The sequence below is a fragment of the Orcinus orca genome, chromosome 3 (genome assembly GCF_937001465.1).
Source record: "Orcinus orca chromosome 3, mOrcOrc1.1, whole genome shotgun sequence".
Lineage (NCBI taxonomy): Eukaryota > Metazoa > Chordata > Mammalia > Artiodactyla > Delphinidae > Orcinus > Orcinus orca.
Window position 1 is genome coordinate 29,603,271 of NC_064561.1, and position 20,887 is coordinate 29,624,157.

At 47.3% G+C, this 20,887-nt stretch overlaps 1 protein-coding gene across 1 annotated transcript in view; it reads left to right on the forward strand.

The window, feature by feature from the left end:
• The first annotated feature begins 420 nt into the window (after positions 1-420).
• Positions 421-20,887, forward strand: part of SLIT3 (slit guidance ligand 3) — a 611,310-nt gene continuing 590,843 nt past the window's right edge. The window contains exon 1 of the mRNA XM_004271979.2: positions 421-1,053. Coding sequence (XP_004272027.2) covers positions 857-1,053 — 197 coding nt within the window. The 5' untranslated portion in view covers positions 421-856. The remainder of the gene's footprint in view (positions 1,054-20,887) is intronic.

A 20,887-nucleotide genomic window follows, 5' to 3' on the forward strand; every position in this document is an offset into this window, starting at 1 on the left:
TGAAACATGGGTGAATGAGAGGGCCGCGGCTTGGGGTCCCTCGTGGCTGTGACCAGGCAAGTCACTTCACTTCTCCGAACTTTGAGTTTTTATCTATAAGGTCGGGGTACTCAAATGCCCCCTTGCGGGACGGTGTTGGGACAGAAGGAAAGAATATTGAGTAGCATGCGCAGCTCAGGGACACCAGACTGATCAGTCCTTGGCTCCTCAGAGTGAGTAAGCCTCAATTCTGGGGCCCTGCTGGCCGAGCTCCCTCCTCCGTTGCCTCCTCCCTTCGAGCTCTCGGTTGCTCCAGCAAAGTTCCCAACTTAGTCGACATGACGCGCGGCGCAGCCAATGGGAGGCGGAGCTGGCGTTTTTGGGGGGCGGGAGGGGTGGGCCCCACGTCTCCGGTGTCTGCCCGGCTCAGTGAATGGAGAGAGCGAGCGCCGGCCAGCTCACCCGGTCGCCCCGTGCCTCAGCCGCCGCCACCGCCGCCGCGCTCCCGAGCCCAGCCCCAAGCCGAACCTCCCGGGGCGCCCGTGCCTCACTGCGCTCGCCGCAGGTCCCCAACCCGGCCCGCGCCCCGGGCCGCGGGCCAGCGGGGCCAGGGGGCGCTCGGCACCTGGGCACTCCGAGCAATGCGCAGCGGGGCAGCGCCGGCCCCGCCGATGGAGCTGCTGCTGCCGCCGCCGCCGCCCGGCGCGCCCCGCTCCGCCCGCGCCCCGTGCGCCTGAGCGCCGAGCTCGCTCCTCCTCCGCGCCAACTCAGCCGCTCGCTCCCCAGGCCGCCCGTGCTCCCAGCGCACCTCCGTGGGCTCCACGCGTCTTGCCCCGCCGAGGCAACCTCCTCCGGGCGCGGCGGACCCCTGCACACTATGGCCCCCGGGCGGACGGAGGAAGGCGCCGCGGTGCGCGCCCGCCTGGTGCTGGCCTTCGCGCTGGCGAGTGTTCTGAGCGGCCCCCCCGCTGCCGCCTGCCCCACCAAGTGTACCTGCTCCGCCGCCAGCGTGGACTGCCACGGGCTGGGCCTCCGGGCGGTTCCCCGGGGCATCCCCCGCAACGCCGAGCGCCTGTGAGTACCCCCGCCCCGCCCTGCCTTACCCGGGCCACCCACCTGGGTCCCACAGAGGGGCCCCCAGGCGCCAGATCCTTCCTTCTCCTTGGCCGCGCTAGTTGCATTCTCTGCCTTCACCCTCTTCTGCATCGGGTCCTTCACTCTCTGAGTTGGGGGTCTGTGGCTTTGGGCAGGTCTGGGGAGAGAGGTCTCGAGGACCCCAGTGATGAGCAAAGAGCAGTGTCTCTCCAGGGGTGAGAGTGCCAGACGCAGGGCCAGCTGACAGCTTCCAAGGAGAATGCTGGCAGGAGGCGAGGAGAGATGACACTGCAGACAGGGAGGTCGTCCGGTGAGCGTAAGGGGTCCGCGCTCATTAAAGAGGGGGCGAAGGAGAAAGCTGAAGGGTGATGGGGCGTCAGGGCACGGAGACAGGAGAGAGAGCCTGAGAAACTGTGACCGGCTTGGAGATCAGAATGGGCCAGCCGCTCTCTGGCTGCCCTTGCGAGGAAAGTTGAGAGTGTGTCTGAAGGTCTAACTTCTGAGGAACCGAACCAATTCAGAGTGGGTGCTTGCAAAACCCGCCCTGCCTGGAGCGCGGCCTCGGAGATGCCAAGTTGCAGCCCCGGTGAATTTTTTATGGCTCGGTTATAAATGCCTCCCCAAACGGGCCGGAGAATGGAAATGCTGACAGCCCTTTAAATGAGACCCAGCGCTATAATCTTACAAACCGCACTCAGCCTCGGATCCTGGGCTTGGCAGCAAGAGGAGAGGCGCTTGGAGAGTGGGGTGGATTGACCCTCGTTTTAACCCCAATTGTGCAACCAAATATTTACTTTTCATATGTCAACGTTTTGGAAACGTTTATCATTTTGATCCTCGGACCAATTTCAAAACTTGGACTCTGGGGTGGGCTCTTCCTAGCCTGCAGTTGGGGAGTGGGGAAGGAGGGAGAAATGGTAGAGGGGGTTGGAACTGGACTGGGAACACAGCCCAGAAGTGGGTGAGGGTTTGCTCTAGCTGGTAGATTTCTGCATGCCTTGCTCTCCCGCTGCCCCCTTCTGCACATGTCTTAGAGTAGGTGCATGGGTTGTCAAGATTCTGCCTTCTTGACTTTCGTCTGGAGGAGAGTGGGCCAGAGACTAAGATGTATTGTCCTAGAGTGTGTTATTCCTGTTAATCACCTCCTGTCACTCCGCTTCTCTTCCGCTTACTTTTTATGTGTCCCTGAGCGGAGACTCAGTAGAACTGCCTTTTTCCTGGAGCTTTCCTTTGGCTCAAGACATTTTTTTCAAGTGCAGTGATTATTCTGTGGGGTTGAACCAAACAATCCTTGAGGGTTAGAGCTGAACCTTCATGAATATGTGTAGAAAACGAGGCTCGGAGATGTGAAATGACTTGCCTAAGGTCACACAGCAAGGGGATGGCAATAAAAGGGCAGAATCCAGGTTTCTACAGCTTCACTCAGACATTATAGTCTACCATGCCAGCAAAAATCTTGTTTTAGTGGTATTTTGGGAAACCTGTAACTTATAAGCTAAATTCCTCTCCCTCCTCAACACCAGGGCCAGCCACATGAGTTAGTGAAATAATAACTGTAGCTAATGTTTAATGAATGCTTTCTGTGCCTCAGTTTGTTTACATGTGTTATCTTACTGAATCTCTACAATGATCATTAGTTACAAAGGTAATGCTTATTATTCCACTTTACAGTTAAGCCTTTTTGTCATTTGTTCAAGGTCATGTAGTAGCTAGTTAAGTGTCTGAACTCGAGCACGTCTGGCTCCTAAGTCCATACCCCCTACCACGCTGCTGGACATCCTTGGAACAAGGTTCAGCTTGGGCCAAGATCTATAAGTAGACGGTCCTGGGAGGGTTCTCTGTGGGCTGGGGTCTTAAAATAGGCAGCAGTTGCTGCTGCTTCAGATACACCCTGCAAACATTTGACTTTCCTTGACATTAGCTCTCCTTTTGGGGTCTTGAGTCTACTTCTCTTTGATATTCAGAATCGTGTTGCATGTTTGAGACACCAAGGAGAGTGGGCCCCTCTCCTTCTAGCATGTAGGAGGTCTTCAAAAGCTGCAGGCACAGCATTGCAGCCAGCATGCCACCGTGCTACCTCTCCCAGGAGACCCAGGCAGCTGGGGGCTGCCCATCTGCTCTATAATTGAAGAGACCGGGTAGAGTCCTGGGCGTTCCCATGGGCCCCCTGCTGCCATGGCCACCCGCAGGCATTGGCGAAGTAGGAGGTGCTTTGGAATATCTGAGTCTCCTCTGCCTTTGTTCTGGTCACTGATGTCTTTTTGGTTGGGGTGCGTTGGGATGATGCGGCTGGCTTCTCATTCTAGTCTCTTCCCTCCCCAGGAGAGGGGGCAGCCTTTACAAGCAGGCTGGGTCAGAGTTACTGCAGGGATTAGGTGCGGCCTCCCAAGAGTCCCAATACTCCTTCATCACCCCACACCCTGTCTCAGTCAACTCACCTGTAACATTACAATTTTGCAAACTCTTGTGGGGCGGTGGCATTTCTGAGCTATGCTAAGGATTTTCTTTAGTGAGGAATTTTTCATTCATTCCTCCCTTCATTCATTCAACAAACATGACTTGAGCGTCCACTGCATTCCAGTAACTGTGTATAAAATCATGGCATATACAGAAGAAAACCAGCGATCCAACTTAAAGAATGTAAGCAAACGACGGAAGAAGGAACTTTCCTTCAGTGAGCCCTTAAACTTCTCAGGGCTCATTTTTTTCATGTGGCTAAGTTTTGACAGCGCTGCCGTCAGATGCTCGGGACCTTCCTAAGATCCATTTTCTGATCTCAAATGTTTATGTTGTGTTTTATAACAAAGAGGAAACATTTTCTCCCTTCTCTGTTCCTGCTGTTCTGTCTCCCGAAGAGGCTTTTATGAAGAGGTGTGTGTGTGTGGGGAGGGAGGGTTTGTTGCTCTGGTAGTGTTGACTTGTGAGGCCTTGTCCACCCATGGCACGCCATTAAAGCAAACGTCCATGAGGATAATGGGATAATGTGGTCACCATTTGGACTTTGCTTCAGGCCTGGAATGGGGCCTGTTAAATTGTTCATAATTAAGCTGGTATCAGAGCTAGGGGTCTGTGTTCTAGCATATTCTCCATAATGTCAGCACATCACACAGAGAAACTCTCTGTTGTTTATAAACTACCGACATTTTTTTTTTCCCCTCAATGGGGAGGTGACACCCACAAGAAAGCTAAATAAACGCAGAGGAGAATTCAGTGTAATTTATTATCCGTGGAGCAAAGAGAGAGGACAAGGGGAGAGGAAGTGAATGGTGGTGCCTGAAACAAAACATTTACCATGGAGCACAGAGTAAACAGATGTTGCGTTTACCCTTCTGAGTACAAAAGGAGCCCACAGATGTAATTCTTCTCCAACCACAATCTCGGCCTGGAAAAAGAGGAGACAGATGAAAATGAACTGTCACGCAGGGCCCCTTTGCCTCGTCCTGCCTAAAGACGGGCAGAGGCCTACTTCTCACCCGCAGCGAGGTGGTGGCCTGAACAGTGGAGCGGGGCAAGAGTGGACATCTTTGGTTTTTCACTTGGCTCTGGAACATGCTGGAGACTGCTGTATTTAAATAAACATTTCCTGTTTGCGAAGGAATACGGGCTAAAGGCTGAAACGTGAGAATGTGGTAACTTAATTTTCTCCATCACTCCAGATGACGGCAAGCTTCGCCGGTGGTTGGGTCCAATAAAAACCAACACCGTGTCATAGGCTTTCCCTTACTTGACCACAGAGGTCCTGAGGTCAAGTGGGAGACTTTCCAAGATGCTCAACAGCCAAGCCCTGCATCCTGGTACTGCCAGCCCTCGGGGCTAGCTCAGCGGACCGGGGGCAAGCTGGTGGATCATGGGGCCTCTCTTGACCAACCATGGGGACGTGGCCTTTCCGGGAAGCAGTGTTCTCCTGCCGAGCCTACTGGCCTGGACGTGAGCAGCTGAACATATCCGCCTCCAGTGTGCTGTGCAACACTGAACAGATTGCTTTACCTCTCTGGGCCTCATTTTCCTAAAAGTAGAATTCTAGTATAGTCTGTGGTTTTTTGGTGTTTAGTCTGTAGTTCACTGGTGAACTGTCAGGGGCCTCTTCCCCATAGCATAGAACAGCGCCTGGCACATAGTACGTTTTCAACAAGTATGTGTTGAATAAATGAATGATGAATCTCAAAAGTACGAGTCTTTAGTTCTTACAAGTGAAAGCTGGGCAGTTATAGATCTGCATTTTTTATGTATGGCTAAGGGCCACTTATTAGTAACCTATTATATGAGTTATTAAGGGTTTCTAAAATTTGTCTTTCATGAACTAAAATGACTGCCTTACTAGAGTTACCAAGGACTCATAATGAGTGATCCACTCTGGAGTCTGGTTGCCAGACGTTGCTTAGCAACCTTGCAAAACTCCTACTGTGCACATGCCCATGAAAAGAGCTGGAAATCCTGAACACCTAAACCATACGACTTTCTAATCAGGAGCTCATCAGCATTTTCCTGCACTCTCTGTGGTCTTTGATTGCTGCTCTGCTTGTATTAATGGAAGTATTTGTAGGTTCACTATTAAGTTTTGCTTTTGCCATGAGCTGAGCCATGTTTATTTTGGCATTTTTGCCACTTCGATTGTTATTTTGTTTCTCCCCAGTTCTGTTTGTTGTCATTGAGTGCTTTCTCCCCTGGAAAGTGAGAACAGTGGGTCCGAGAGCGGTGGGATCTTTTGCACTGAGTGGGACGTGCAAGAAGGTTGCAGAGCCCCATGCCTTCTGGTTCAGGCCTGGGCTCTGGAGATAAGACAGCTCTGGTTTAAATTCTGGCTCTGTTACATCTTTGCTGTTGCACCTGGGGCGGGTCACTCCGCTCCTCTGGGCTGCTGTCTGTTGAATCCCTTTGTACCATATTTCCATGCCTATAATAGGGGGATGGTAATCCCACTGGCCCTGCGGAAATGCTGTGAATGTGGCCCGAGGCAGTCCACGTGATGCACTCAGCACAAGGCCCAGTACGTTGCTTTTCCACCTACCCTTCCTTACTTGTAAAGGGTGACGAGTAAATGGTCCTCTGGGGGGCGATTGCATGAAATAATGCACAGGAAGTGCTTAACACAGTACCTGGCACATAGGCCTCCACGAACTCTTAATGATAGTGACCACAGCTGTTGCTTCCATTTCTTCACCTCGGGCCCCATCCAGCTGGAAGTTTGGAGATGGCCACTTGAAGTGTGCCTGTCGAGGCAAGTTCCTCGCCTGCACGTAGGCTCTGCCCAGTCTCCCTGTGCCTGGTTCCCTCCCTCTCCTCCCCGGCTAAGCCCAGGTTGGCCTCTGTTCCATAAAACGGGGATTACGGTTGAAGTGGTTTATATCTTTTCCATGGGCATGCTGCTTTGTGGTATATTTAAATAAGGAATGCATTTTATTTATTTATTTTGGGGGGTCAGATTTTCATGGGGAATTTTTGGCCCTGACTTTTTTTTTTTCAATGCTCATTCCTTCCGTCTTTCCCTAAATACCTCCTTTTACTGACTTCCCGTGTCTGCCTCTGTTACTGCTTTTACTTGAAACAGCTGTATTTACTAGCATGTTCCACCCTCATTATGTAAGGTGGTCTTAACCCTTTTTAGAACTGCTGGAAAAACAAAACAACAAAGACAAAAAAAGAACAAGGTATGGTTTTTCCTGAGAGGTTTTCTGAACCACCACTCATTCTGGATACAGTAGATCAGAGGGTGCCCGGCTGTGGTTTCTGGTGTTGCGTTTTCAAGGCTCTCCATTGTTCGTGATTCTCCAGCCTTAAATTTAAACCCATCTTACTCAGGTGGGAAGAGCTCATAATAAGAATCCTCTGCTTGGAGACCTAGATTGGTATCTTGCTAGTGCTGGTCTGCCAAAGGCTATGCTCTCCTTCCCACTCTCTGTGGTCTCCGTGGGTCTGTTGCTAGCACCACGTTTGATACAGCCGTTCCCTGGGAAACATTGTCACGAGTGTGTGTGATTAAAAATCCTCAATTTACCATTTAACTAGCTGGGTGACCTCAGTTTACTCATTTATAAAATGGGAATAATCATAATACCCCTTCATAGGATGCTGTGAGTATTGAATATATAGACTACCTGAATCACAGTGCATCCTCCATAAATATTCCTATCATTTTGATTACCATAATTCTTGCTGACTGTAGTCTTCCTTCCATAGCATGCTCAACATAAAACCTGATTTGGAAAAATATGGATTTTCAAGGTTGAAGGGGGTCCTCTTGTCCAAGTTGCAACCACGTACAGGTTGATCTTCCACCAGCACGACTTTGGAGAAAGTGGTCATTCTCCTTGGTTTGATTACATTTAGTGGTGAGGCACTCAGTTCTTTCTAGGGCAATTTATTCTATTTTTAAAAGCAGTTCTAAGAAGAAATTTTTCTTTGTTTGGGGGTTGAACTTATCTCCCATTACTTGTTATTACATAGAGCAAGCAGAATCCTTTTCCCAAATGATAGGATTTCCAACGTCTTATTGCTCTTGCATTTCTCACCACCTACTTACCCAAGTCTTCCCTTTTCTCCATAAACTTTTATAATCACCTCAACTATTCTGTGCGTGTTAGACTTTGAGACAGGCACTCTCCCCATTCCTAGTTATGTTCCTCTAAATAGATTCCAATTCTCTTTGCCTTTTATTAGTTGGGATGAGACCTCTCTTGTTATCTTACCTTCTATCAGTGCATGCTAAAGGGACCTCTTCGCTTTGGACAGCCACCGCCCCTGCGTTGGCTCATTTTGACCCAGCTGTTCACTGCATCCCCAGTGTCTCCCCAACCCTCCCTGCCGTTGATCCTATTTTCCCCCCATCCCAGATTTGTGCACTTGACCCTTTGGCGTCTAAGTGCAACACTTTGCATTTATCCTAATTAAATTTTGGCAAATAGTTTCATTTCATCAGCTTTTCAGGAACATTTTTATTTTGATTTTCCCTTCTAGCATAATAAGCACTCCTCTCCTCATTTCCTCTGCAGTTTTAGTGAGCTTGCCCTACAGATCTTTATCCAGGTTGTCAGTATAATCAACAAGAGTTCTCTCTGCTTTTTTCCAAGTCTTTCTGTGGTCTGGGGTGTGGATTGCAAAAATACATTGTCCTGTTCTTTCCTGCTGGGGTGGATAAAAATGTTGAGGTCTTATTAGCCTGTAGCATCTTCTTTCCCTGGGGTTCTGTTCGTATTTTCTCTGGAATGATTTCCTATTAATGTTTAATTCCCCTGTTTGTTGCATTTTCTCGAAACTCTTGGTTTCTGGTAGCCTTTTCCTTCATGACGTTTGCTTCATCCTTGTTCTGTCAGGCTGGTGCCAGAAGCCCCATCAGCATGGGATGTGGGGTGTGTGTGTGTGTGTGTGTGTGTGTGTTGATGTGTATATGTGTGTTATTCTCTCCTGTAAAATATTTGAGCCTGAGAAATTGGGCCCTTCTTTCAGCAGCATGGCTCAGCTGAGAAGCCTGAGTTTCTCAAAGTGATTTCCTTTACCATCCGGGGCGCCCACTGGCACAGGGCTCATTTGCTTGAGTAGTGCTTGGAATGAATGTGATGGAGGCTGAAGCAGAGAGGGCTGAGGCACTCCCGACATCTTTGTAAATAATAACAACAACAGTCACCACCACCATGACAGCTCCCATTTATGGAGCCCTTCTTTGCGCCTGGCGCTTTTCTCACCCTTTATATGCATGGCCTCAATCTTCGGACGATCATGTGAGACAGGAACTCATTGTGTCCCCATTTTACAGATAAGGAAACAAAGTCAGAGAGGTGAAGTAACTTCCTCAGGTGGGAGAAGTGGAGCCAGAGTTTATCCAGGCAGGCTGGTCTCTGGTCTGCGCTCCAACCACTGGTCATGTCATTCCTCCTCCAGGTTGTCAGCCGCCCTTACCTGTCTTCTAAACCCAATTCTCAAAGAACAACCAGAAGAAAAAGAAAACAACAATGATATCCGGTCGAATCAGGGAGAACCTGTTTGATGTAAGGCATCCTGAGAGGGGTGCCAAGGCTATGTTCTGGACACCTGGCAAAGGAGCCATCCTGTCCAGCTTGGGGAAGTAGGTGACATTCGAATTGGAGCTTGAGGGTGAATAACGTTCCCATGGGTAGAAGTGGGAACGTGGTTTAGATTCGCAGAAGTTCACGGTTGCATGGAACCTAAGAGGGCCTGAGCCCCATTTAAAATGACAGGAGCTGCGCTTAAGGCAGTTTTATCTAACAGGGGAGTTTAGGGCTGAATCCAGTCTTAGGAAGAATATCACCATAGTTATGTGGCTAATTATTATGAATTTTTATTTTGGATTTGAGGGGATAAACTCTCCAGGAACAGTTCTGATGAGGCTTCTTGACCGATATATTCCCCCACGAGTATCTGCCTAGCTTTTGCCAGGGATCGCCTTCCTTTTCAGTTAGTTGTACTACTTGCCTTCTTTCCGCCATGATCTCTGGACTCCTGCCACCCTGAGGTCGGGTCCTGCTGGTGCAGGATGCGTATAAGATGCATCCTGGCTGGACTAAATGTGACCTCACTTTTCACGGTCTTATCACTACTTGTGTGGGCTCATACTTCTCTTCTCTTGTCCGAAATGCCAGTCTGAGTTCCTGACCCCTGATTCACTCTGCACTTTGGCAGCAGTGTGCGTTGTCATTCCTGAAAGTCTGCCAGCACATTTAACCACCCAGCTTGACTCCCTCTTGAGTTTTTCAGCCTCCCTGGTTACTGTCTGCTACCTAGCATACCCACTCTTTGCTCCCCTGCCCTCAATTAGTGTATACCCTGGCTCGGGTCTGTCTGCATGGTGTGTCCATGGTCCTCTTCTAATCTGAGGCTTATGGGCTTGACCATGGACTTGTGCATCTTGTGTATCTCTCCTGGAGCCTGAGCGGCTCCTGGCCCCTGCCTTGACCCTTCCAGATTGGCTTCTTGCCCGATCCTGCCCTCTGTGTAGCTCTCCATTGCCTAGTACTGAATTTGGACTTTGACCATCTAAGCTTCAATTCCTGAGATTGGATTTTCGTAGGATCTTCATTGGAGACTGGAGACTCCCAATCCACGGCTGTGTCTGGAAAACAACTTCAGAGTTCATCTTCATGGCCATCTGAAGCCTTTTATGATGCCCAGGGTGGTGTGTAGAGGTCCTCTGGGGCTGGACTCTGTGAATGATGAATTACATACAACATGCTCTTAAACTCCCTGCAGCCCAAGCAGAGAATAGAGCAGATTCTTCTGTGATTGAAAAGCTCAGCAATGATGATTTCATTGGAGAGCTGTCCTGCTCAGAAATGTGTTACAAAAGTTTCTGGACCATCTAGCACTTTCCTGATATTCTTTTTCTCCTCTGCATCTCTGCCAAGCTCTAGAACATAGGTAGAAAGTGTTTTATACGTTGGGTTTCGAAGGGGTCTGAATGGGAAACCAGTGGAGAGTATGGTGTGATATAACCTTTAATGAGGAAAAAGACCTAGGTGGAATCCTGGGTTCCATCCATTTTTTTTAACTGCAGAAATTTATAGGAGTATCTTTCTGAGTCTTAATCATCTCATCTGTAACCTTTAGAATGGTGGGAATAACACTTCTCTCACAGATCTGATGCAAGGTTTAACTGAGATCAGATGTCTGCAAATGTCTCCTAAATCTAGTGCCGTGGGAATACCTTACTGATTCCACCCACAATATCTAAATCCTGCATCTGAAAGATGATCAGGGTTCATCTTAGAATCTTATATTTACAGGTGAGGAAACTCAGCAGACTCAAAGGCCTTGCTCAGGGTCACCCATGTTTTTGAACTTTCATTGAGGTTTTCCTTTTCATTTATCAAGATGCATCTTTTACAAATGCACACATAGCCTCACACTAATGTCGGCAATCCAAGTGGGTGGAGTTGAGAGGACTTTTTGCCTTAGTAATTAATAAGTGGCAGTTTCCAAGAATGTAGAACCAGGGGCTTCCCTGGTGGCGCAGTGGTTAAGAATCTGCCTGCCAGTGCAGGGGACACGGGTTCGAGCCCTGGTCCGGGAAGATCCCACGTGCCGCGGAGCAACTAAGCCCGCGAGCCACAACTACTGAGCCCGCGTGCCACACTACTGAAGCCCGCGCGCCTAGAGCCCATGCTCCGCAACAAGAGAAGCCACCGCAGTGAGAAGCCCACACACCACAACGAAGAGTAGCCCCCGCTAGCTGCAACTAGAGAAAGGCCGCACGCAGCGACGAAGACCCAACGCAGCCAAAAGTAAAATAAATTTATTAAAAAAAGAAAAAAAGAAAGTAGAACCAAATGAGGGGCTCTGTGAAGGATGCAGTCATTTAAAGGAGCTATTTGTTGAGTGCCTTCAATGATGACTAAGGCAAGTGAAATGTCCTCATCGCTGGAACAGCTCAAAATGATGTGGAAATCAATCTGGGCTATCCTTTCCCACCAAGTGACTGACAAGGCGAAGGCCACCACGCTAGGTTCAGAGAGGACATTTATGGGGTGTTGCGGGAGATGAAGGATGGGACACCAAGCCCTCAGGAACCACTGATGAAAGCAAGCCCCACTCATCCCTTTTAGTGGGTATAAATATGTAGAAAACCTCACACATCATAAAAAAAAATAGTACAAGTAGAATTAAAAAAAAACTCATGGGGAAAATATTAATCTGAGAACAATTGTATCCGAGAAAGAATTCCAGTATGCCTCCGCAGCTGGCTGGCAAACAGCACAAGTTCTGCATTTTATTAGAGTCCTAACTCTGCGTAGAACACTGACCTTATTTGAGAAGCATTTCATAAACACTGACGCACAGCGCAGCAGTATTTGAGGCCATGAAGAGATACAGGGCCTCCTTTGGGAGGCCAGCTGCCCCTCCTGGGCCAGTCCAGCTGTAACCAGACCACTGGCCATTGTTTCCCTGTGGTGCTCACTCACTCATTCTTCTCTCTTAGGTTTAACAAAGCAGGTAGGAGATTTCCCAGGGGAAAATGAGGTGGGGGGGCTTTGGACGGAAATTGGCTGTTTGGGCAGGTTTGCCTAGGCGTGGGGAAGGTGATAGGGAAGACCTATCACTTTGAGGGGAGGGGTCTGAGAACTTTCATTTGGCCCAGTTTCTTTTTGGAGATCTCGTCTTGTGCCTGGAGATGTGTGCTGTGCATGGGTGTAGGAGGGTGGCTCCTGGGTGGCCTTCACCTGATCCTCCAGAAGGGAGGACCTGGGGCTTGCGGTAGCCCTAAGAAATGCATGCACTACATCTCCTCCTGCTAGAAGTTGGCACTTTTCTTTCCATCTGCTGCCAGCTTACAAGTCCTGAATTTCTGCCATGGAACTCGGTTCTGTCCCTCCCTCTCTCATTTCCTCCCCTAGCCGAGAGGGTTTCAGGCTTTTGAAGTATCTCTGGAGATCATCTGGTCTACCCACTCCCCACTGCTCTCAACCCACCTGGACAGAGACATGTCTTAGAGCTGTGATTGGTGGGGACCTCAGCTTTGTGGCGTGAGCTGCCCTCATGAGAAGTTTGTCCTGCTTTCATTTCATCCTTGATCACAGCATTTGGGCCTCAATAACAATCACTCAGAGCTGAAGGAGGCCTCTGCCAATCAGGGAAACTAGGGAGATGGAAGAGAGACCAAATCTAGTACAAACAATGAGGAATAATGTGGAACCAGAGGAAAGGCACCAAATGGGTGACTTGGGATTTCAGAGCCTATCCTGAGGGCTCCAGGCACCAAGGTAGCTTGATTACGGTCTAGAAAGGGAAAATCCCTGATCAAAAAGACAGCTGGGAAACAGGACTAGAGCAGAAATCCAAAATGGGAAGGCCAGTCGCTTCATGAGAGTTTTTAACAACTCTAGTGCCGCCCCCCCCTTCTAATTACTTCATACCACAAGATGGTAACCAATCTGCTCTGTTTACTCTGTTTAGGCGTACCTTTTAATACTTTCTGAAACATTTCCCATAAGCTTCTTCCTGCCATGTGCCCTCTTCGTGTGTTCTAGAAATTTTGCAAAGACCTAAATCTCCTCTGGGTTCTTTCCCGACTGGAGCTGCATGCTGATTCGAGCCATATTCAGCCAGGAAGCTCTCTTTCCGTCTTTAAAACAAGAAACATCTCCTTCTGAGAAGACTGCACTACAGTTTTCTTTGTGTTGCTAACGAACAAAGAGGCCCCATTGCAAAACAGCATTTCATGAGCAGAGTGGGGCTGAGGGCACCTTTTGCCAAATGTGACTGTGTGTAGTTGTGTGGGCGTGTGGCGGGGAAAACGGCTTTGTCAAGAGGAGGGCCGAGGGAGGCAGCTCTGGGGAATTTTTAGCAACTGCAGCATGGTGTAGTAGAAAGAATGTTTGCCTGGGAATTTGGAGACCTGGCTGTACCTCTGACATACCGTGTGACCTTGGACAAGTCACTTGATCTCTCTGGGCCTCAGTTTCCTCGTCTTATAAGGGGATGAAGGGAGTAGACTGGACGATCTCCAAGGATCATGTTAGCCCTATGCATCTTTACTTCTAGGGGCTGGGATTTGGGGTTTAGACTGGAGCCAATATCCAACCAACCCAAGGGACTTTCTGGAGGCAGTAGAGAGGCCAGGACAGCTGCTTCAGGGAGTGGCTGGTCCTTGATTAAGGCTCAAATAATTAGCTCAGTTCCACAGTAAGCCTTCTGAAATTAAGAAAGAAAAAGATGTTTAGTTTCAAAAATAGCATGTTTCTTAAGACTGATTGGATTTGGGCTTTGTAGACTTTCTGCAAAGACAGAATTTCCCTTCCTCTATAGCAGAGCAGTTTACAGTATTGATGCTGGAATTAGTGTGATCTGGGCTTGAATGCCATCACTAGTTAAAGCAATCCTGGGCATGTTCTTTAACAATCACCTGCTTCCTTGGGCTGCTGGAGGATCAAATGAGGTGATACATGTCAAGCTTAGAGGACAGTGCCTGGCATTAAATATCCACTCAAAAAGCCATTATTCTGATTACCTATTACTGATTAACAAACCACCCCAGAACTTAGTGTTGTAGGGCAATGGCCATTTTATTATGCTCCATGATGCTTTGGGTCAGGGTTTAAGACACGGTTCAGTAGGGTGGCTTGTGTCTGCTCCGTGATGTATGAGGCATCATCTAGAGAATGGGAATGACTGGGGGAGACTTGAATGGGTGACTCCTAGAATCATCTGTAGGCTGTTCACTCATATGTCTGGCACCCAGGTGGTTTGACTCGAAGGCTGGGCTCCATTGGGGGTGTTGACCAGAGTGCCCACATGTGACGTCTCTATGTGGCTTGAGCTTCCTTGAAGCATGGCAGCCTTAGAGTGACCTAACATCTTACATGGAGGCTCAGAGCTCTAAGAATGGTTGTGTCAGTATACAACGCAGAAGTCGCCTGGCTTTTTATGAACTGGTCTTAGAAGGAACATAGTATTCCTTCTGCTGTATTCTATTGCTCTAAGCAACACAAGCTAGTCCAGGTTAACATGTAGGAACCACTTCTCCAAGGAAGAAGTCCTAAAGAATTTGTGGCCATGTTTAAAAAACTCTACAGCCGTGTAAATATCATCGTTATTTTCTATACTGTGTAACTAATCTCCTAACTAGATTAAAAGCTTCTTGAGGGCAGGAGCTATGTTTCTCTATGGGCTTTGTACAATGCTTGTGAAAATCAAACTAAGTCAACACATTTAAAAAAATCAAATTGAATTAGATAGGCAGGAGGTTTGCTGGGAAGTCCCTGAGCTTTAAAGCCAGAGAGATTTGGATTTAAAAAATCTGTATTCACAATGTGCCCTTTGGCAAGTTACTTGTCTTTCTAGACTCCGTTTCCTCATCTAAAAAAAAACGGAGACAGTAATACCTATTTCAAGGATTGTTGTAAGAATTAGCAAAATGCCCAACACATAGTTGATGCTCATGAACATTGTGAGGCATCCTGGAGCCGCGGCAAGCACACAGATGCTCAAGCTGACAGATCTGGTTTCAGATCCCATCGCTTACTGTCATGTGTCAACAGACCAGTCCTTTCATTGTTTGGAGTCCTAGGAGCCTCGTCTATAAAATGGGTGTAGTATAATAGTAAGTACCTTTTAGGGTTATTGTGAGGTTAGGTAATGGGTCATCTAAAGCTACTATAGCTCAGTCCCTGATTCTTAGTAGGGACTTAATACATAGTACCTGTATACTGAGTAACCACAGTTAACAATTATAGTTCTCTTGTTTGTATATTGATTCATCCATGAATTTATGCATTGAACAATTAAATATTTAATTGTAATTATATATTTAATTACACAGTAGCCTCATTTTTCAAGTCCCTGCATACTAGGGTCTGTAGATACCTAGATCTGGGAAGAAAGCCTCACAGGATAGAGAACTGGCCCTTTGTCAAGGAGCCAGCTTGGGAGAGTGCTCTGTTTGAACACATCTGCAATTGAACTGTAATGGGCCCTGTTCGCTTTTGACCCCAGAGCGCCCTCGGCTTCCTTGATTTCTTTTTTCCTTTGGGACTATCCTCTTCCTTACTGCTGTGTAACTACAGGCAAACATGCTAACTCTTACCTGTGTCTGTTTTTGTTTTTGCTTTTTTTGAAAAGTGTTGTTTTCCTGGGTCAAAGTTGGCAAAGCTCTACCAGCCTTGTCTGTGTGGTGCCAGGCCAGGACACCAGGTCTCATTTTTCCAGGTAGTTTCTGGGACCTGAGCTCTGTTAAGAGCTTCTCCTTTTCTTCCCTAAGATCTCCTAAAATCCTTTAAAAAAAAAAGTCTAGATAATCTGATAACATTAATTGACCGTGTTCTTAGAAAAATGCACAAACTCACAATATTTTGCAAATGATTTTGAGGCCATTCATGGCCACTTTTCCGATGGCAACTTTCTTCTGAATGACCCTATATGTTTCATTGATTTTGATTACAGAGGCTTCCGGGTTTTTGCTGAGTTCTACTTGAAGTTCATAGTGTACCTGTGAGACTGTCTTATGTCTTCTTGCTTACTTGCATAAGTCCTTCCATTCCCTCCATCATAGTAGACGTGTTGTGTTGTGGCTGCCCAGGATTCAGTCTTGCTTCCTAGAGGAATTTTGTCTTTTGCACTCACAGGATACAGTCTGGTGGATTTGTAATCAGGGACCTTGCCTTCTCCTAGTCAAGGGATGAGCTCATGACCCAAGTCGGGTCTGTCTGGTGCTTCCTCCCTGGAACTGGAATCTGAACCAGAGGGACAAAGAGACTGGACATGGTGGCTTGCCAGATCATCTAAGCACTTGTGCAGGGACGAGACGTGCCTGCTTTCCTTTTTCCCAGACCTGCTTTTAAGATTCCCATTGAATCCAGAAGACCCTGATCGCCTTCTAGTGAATTCCCATTTGCTCAAGTTCACAAACTTACAACCAAATAACTCTGAGAAAGCCACAGATAGCAAACTTCTGGGAGAAAGTGGCATAATGAGAAAGATTATGCCTGGCATTTGCAGAAAGGCAGACCCCGGTCTGAATCACAGTTTTACCATTCACCAGCTGGGTGCCCTTAGGCAGGTTCACTTTGCTCTTAGGATGTCAGCATCATTGTAAAATAATGATAATGAGTCCTGAAATCCTGATTCTCAAACTTGGTTGCACGTTGGAATCACCTGGGGAGATTTAAAAATTACTGATGCTTGGGTCCCATCCCCAGTGATTCTGGTTTAATGATTTTGAGGTGCTTCCCAGATGTTGTGATTTTGTAAAGCTCCCAGGTATTTCTGATGTGCAGCAGTGTGTGAGAAAACTGATCTAAGAAAAGTTCCCAATTATAGAGAATATTAAATAAGTTATATAAAACACTTAGCATTATGTAGGAATTGATAAAAGTCACTCTCCTTTCCCTTCCCCTCCTAAGGTGAACTAGAATTGCTTGCTTTTGCTTCTAGCAGTTTTCTTTGTTTGGAGCAGTCATAGCAATGCATGACAACCACGGTGTAATATAACCCAGATTATTTTTACCATTTGAGGTGAAGGCCGATGGTAAATGTAGCTGGAATTATAGAATATACAAAAATCTGATTACTTTTACATTCATAAAATAGCTAGGGCGAGTTCAACAATGCTTTGTGAGAACATTCTATGGAATAACTGCTTTAATGGGTAGACAGAATTGATTTATAATTACTATGACAACAGCAAAATGGAGTGATGTCTTCCCGAGGGACCTGGACCAGGACCCAAGAGGATTCTCTCCCAGGTCTGCCCTGCAACCTGCTGAGTGACCTTGCCTCCAGCAGCTTCTCTCTCAAGTTCTCAGTCTCCCCAGATCCTACTTTCCAATTGGTGCAGCTTCAGCAGTATCTTTTAAGGAAATATGTTGACGTGACAGTTGTTAAGACAATGATGAAAAAGTTCTATAGGAAGCAGAGTGAAAGCAGGGCTTTCGGACTCTTAGAGGAGATCATTATCTGTATATCTGCTTGTTCTCCCAACTGCCGTCCCTCTTTCCCTGTACCCTGTAGCCTTTCCTGTATCTTGCCATGTAGGAACCTGTCCACACCTCTGTCTTAATAAAGTCTTCTCTACAAAGGAGATGCAAAGGGAAACTTCCGTCTACACAGGGTTTTTCTACCTCAGTACTATTGACATTTTCAGCGGGATGTTTTATTGTCGTTGTGGGCTGTCCTACTCATTTTACAATATTTAGCAGCATCCCTGACCCCTACCCACTAGATTCCAGTAGCACCCTTCCCTAGTCTGACAACCGAAAAAACGTCTCCAGACATCGCCACATGTCCCCTGGGGGACAGAATCACCTCTGGTTGAGAACCACTGTCCTATCTAATCTCAACGAGGTGCGTTTCAATTAATAAAGCAGCATCAATATGTATGCACAATGGTTAACCTCTGTAGTACCCTCAGGGATTTTCTCAGACGTCCATGAGCCTTATGTCCGTTGTCACAGATGGGGGTTCTGAGTTACAGAGAAGTTAACTGCAATAATAATAATAATAACCACGGCTACCATTTATCGAGTGTTTATTATGTATTATGTGCATAGCTAGGTGCTTGATATATTATTACATTGTCTCAATTAATACTTACATGGAGATAATTTGCAAACCAGTGGCCAGTGGGCCAAAACTACCCTCCAAAGTGTTGTGCTTGGCTCACATGGTATTGACTCACATATTGGTGTTTTTCTGTTTTTTGCTTTTTTTAGTGTCACTTTCTTGCCAACATTTTAAGATTCGTGAATTCATATAAAAATCCGTTTCTGGCTTCTTTTTTAAAAAATTGGAAATTTTGGCAACAGGGGTTCAGCTTGGCTCTGTGGCGGTGGTTGACTAGTGTTTAGATGAGGCATGTCTCCATTTCACCGCAGTCCCCACCACTCCCTGTTGTGACTCCAACCCTGAGACTGTGTGTCAGCTGCCATTTGGCATCATGTTATTTTTCTTTGGCTCAGCCCAACTTCCCTCATTGATATCAGCTTCCAGGCTCCTCTAGGCTGTCGCATTTGTGGCTCTTCCCTTACACTACACCACACTGTGTGGCATATATTACCGTTCTCATTTCAAAGGTGGGAAAACTGAGGCTCAACCAAAGGAAAGCTCTTGTCCAAATTCATACAACAAATAAGCAGAAAAGCTGAGAGCGGAATCTAAGCCTTCCTATCTCGCCAGCATTGCCCTGCCTGGAATCACAAAGTAGCCACCGGTAGAGTCTCCCTGCATCCTGGGATGCTCCAGCCGGATCTTCTGCGTCTTGGGGTTTCCTTGGAGAACCAAATCTCAGTGTCCTTTTGATCACCAGGAAACCCACATGTCACTGGGACGGGAAGAGTGTCCTCTGAGTGTAGCTCTCAAGCTGCGTTTTTCCTGCGTCTGTGCCACTCTTTGGTCTGTGTCCAAAAGCTGCTCACACACTCCCACATAGCTGTGGGACCAGCTGGTGTGTGTGCTTCTGCCTGAGACGAGGCTGCTTGCCTGTGGGGAGGATGTGATTGCTTTAGGAAATTAAGTGGGAGTGATTAATTAGGAAATGTACTGAGGACTCTGGAAAGAAATAGCAGAAAAGGAAAAAAATTGGAACCCTAAATACAGAAAGCTTCTAGCCACGTGGCTAAGGAGACTGCATTCAGTGGAACTGAAAACATTTGATCGTGATTTGTTTGTTTGTTTGTTTGTCTTTGCTGCTGTTGCTTTGATACACAAGGATGCTGGGAAGAACCATAACATCAGCTGACCCAACCTCTCCTTTCACCAAATGGCAAATGAAGGCTCAGAGAGACTACCAGGAGAAGCCGACAGCTTAGAAAGAACAGCAGGGCTTGGGACTCAGAAAGACCTGCGTTTGAATTGCTGATGCGTTCTTGCAGGATGTGTAAACCCGCACAAGTCTCTGTGAAATCAAGGTAGCATTGACTATTGCCAAGGGCTGTAGCAAGGCACCGGTGAACAAAAGCAGGCACAGTGACTGCTAATCAGTACTGTGTGCCAGGCACCGTTCTAGCGCGTGGCCTGTGTTCTCTTACTTTTTTACAAGAGTCCTGTGGAGTTGGTACTATTATTAGCTCATGGTGTAGATGAAGAACAAAGACACTGAGAGGAGACATTATTTATTTGATGTCCCAAAGCTAGTAAGTGGCAGAGCCAAGTTTCCGGTGTAGTCCGAGTCAGGAATCCACATTCTCAACCATTAAGCACTCTGCCTCTTATGCATATGATGTGATGTATAGATACCATTCTATAACCAGTAAATAATATAGGACATTTATGTGTGATATAACTTATATAATAAATTAATTAAATTATATGCTAAAGTAATTACTGTATAAATAATTTATATATAAAATGCATTCTGTTAGGTTGAACCCTATGGAATTGTCATTTTTGTTGGTAGGAACGGTTGAAAGTAGTCGTCTCACAGAGTTCATCCTAATATGTGCCAAACCAGTCACAGAAGTTTCTCCTTCTCTCACCTTCCTCAGCAGGTTCCTGACTCTGAACCTCAGTCTCCTCCTCCACAAAATGGGGCTAACCTCCCTCACAAGTGGTGCTGCTACACCGTGTCAGTCAGACAATGTGTGTGGAAAGCATCTAGCCTAGTGCTCAATAAGTAAGATCCATGGTTATTGCCTGATTACAGCCGTGGCTCCCCGCACGCCTGTAGGGTCCTGCTCTTTAGTACTCCTCCCGCCCCCAGTGGCTTGGCTTTCAGCTTGAGGGTCTTCATATGCAATAAAACTTTCAGGTTATAGGTGAAGTATTGGGCCCAGGAGCTGTATTTTTATTCCACAGGACTTTGATATTTTCAGCATGCTTCAGTCAAATACAAAGCTTCCTGTCAGGCCAGGCCGAACGCTGTTGCCTTCCACGCACATAAGAATTAAGGGGCTGCCAGCATGAAATACCACCCTGCCCGGCCTCATAGCTCATTCCTTCCGTGTTGGCTCTCAGGTCCTCATGGGACAGCCCCCCTTGCTGTTCTTCCTGAATTTTCGGCTTGTCAGTCAACCTTCTCTTTGGAAACTCTACCCAACTCCAGTCCAATACAGTGAAAGTTCCTTCTGACCTCCTAAGGTTCTAGGTCTTTGCAGGGGAGCTGTGGTGATGGCCCTGCTCTCTCCCGAAACCCCTTGCCAAAATGAGCTTGGAGGGCTTGGTGGCCCAAGCAGAGAAGAAAAGAAACAAGGCTGAATTCCTCATCTTTAACCCTGGCAGTGCCTTTGGATGGGTATCAGCAGTCCTTCCAGTCAGTCTGGAAAATCATCAGGAGACTAAGTCTGCCCTCATCCTGGAGGGAGCCCCTTCTGTTTCCCCAGGGGTCTTGGGGATCAGAGGAAGTACCTGAGGGGGTGGGGGTGTTTGGGTCTGTGCA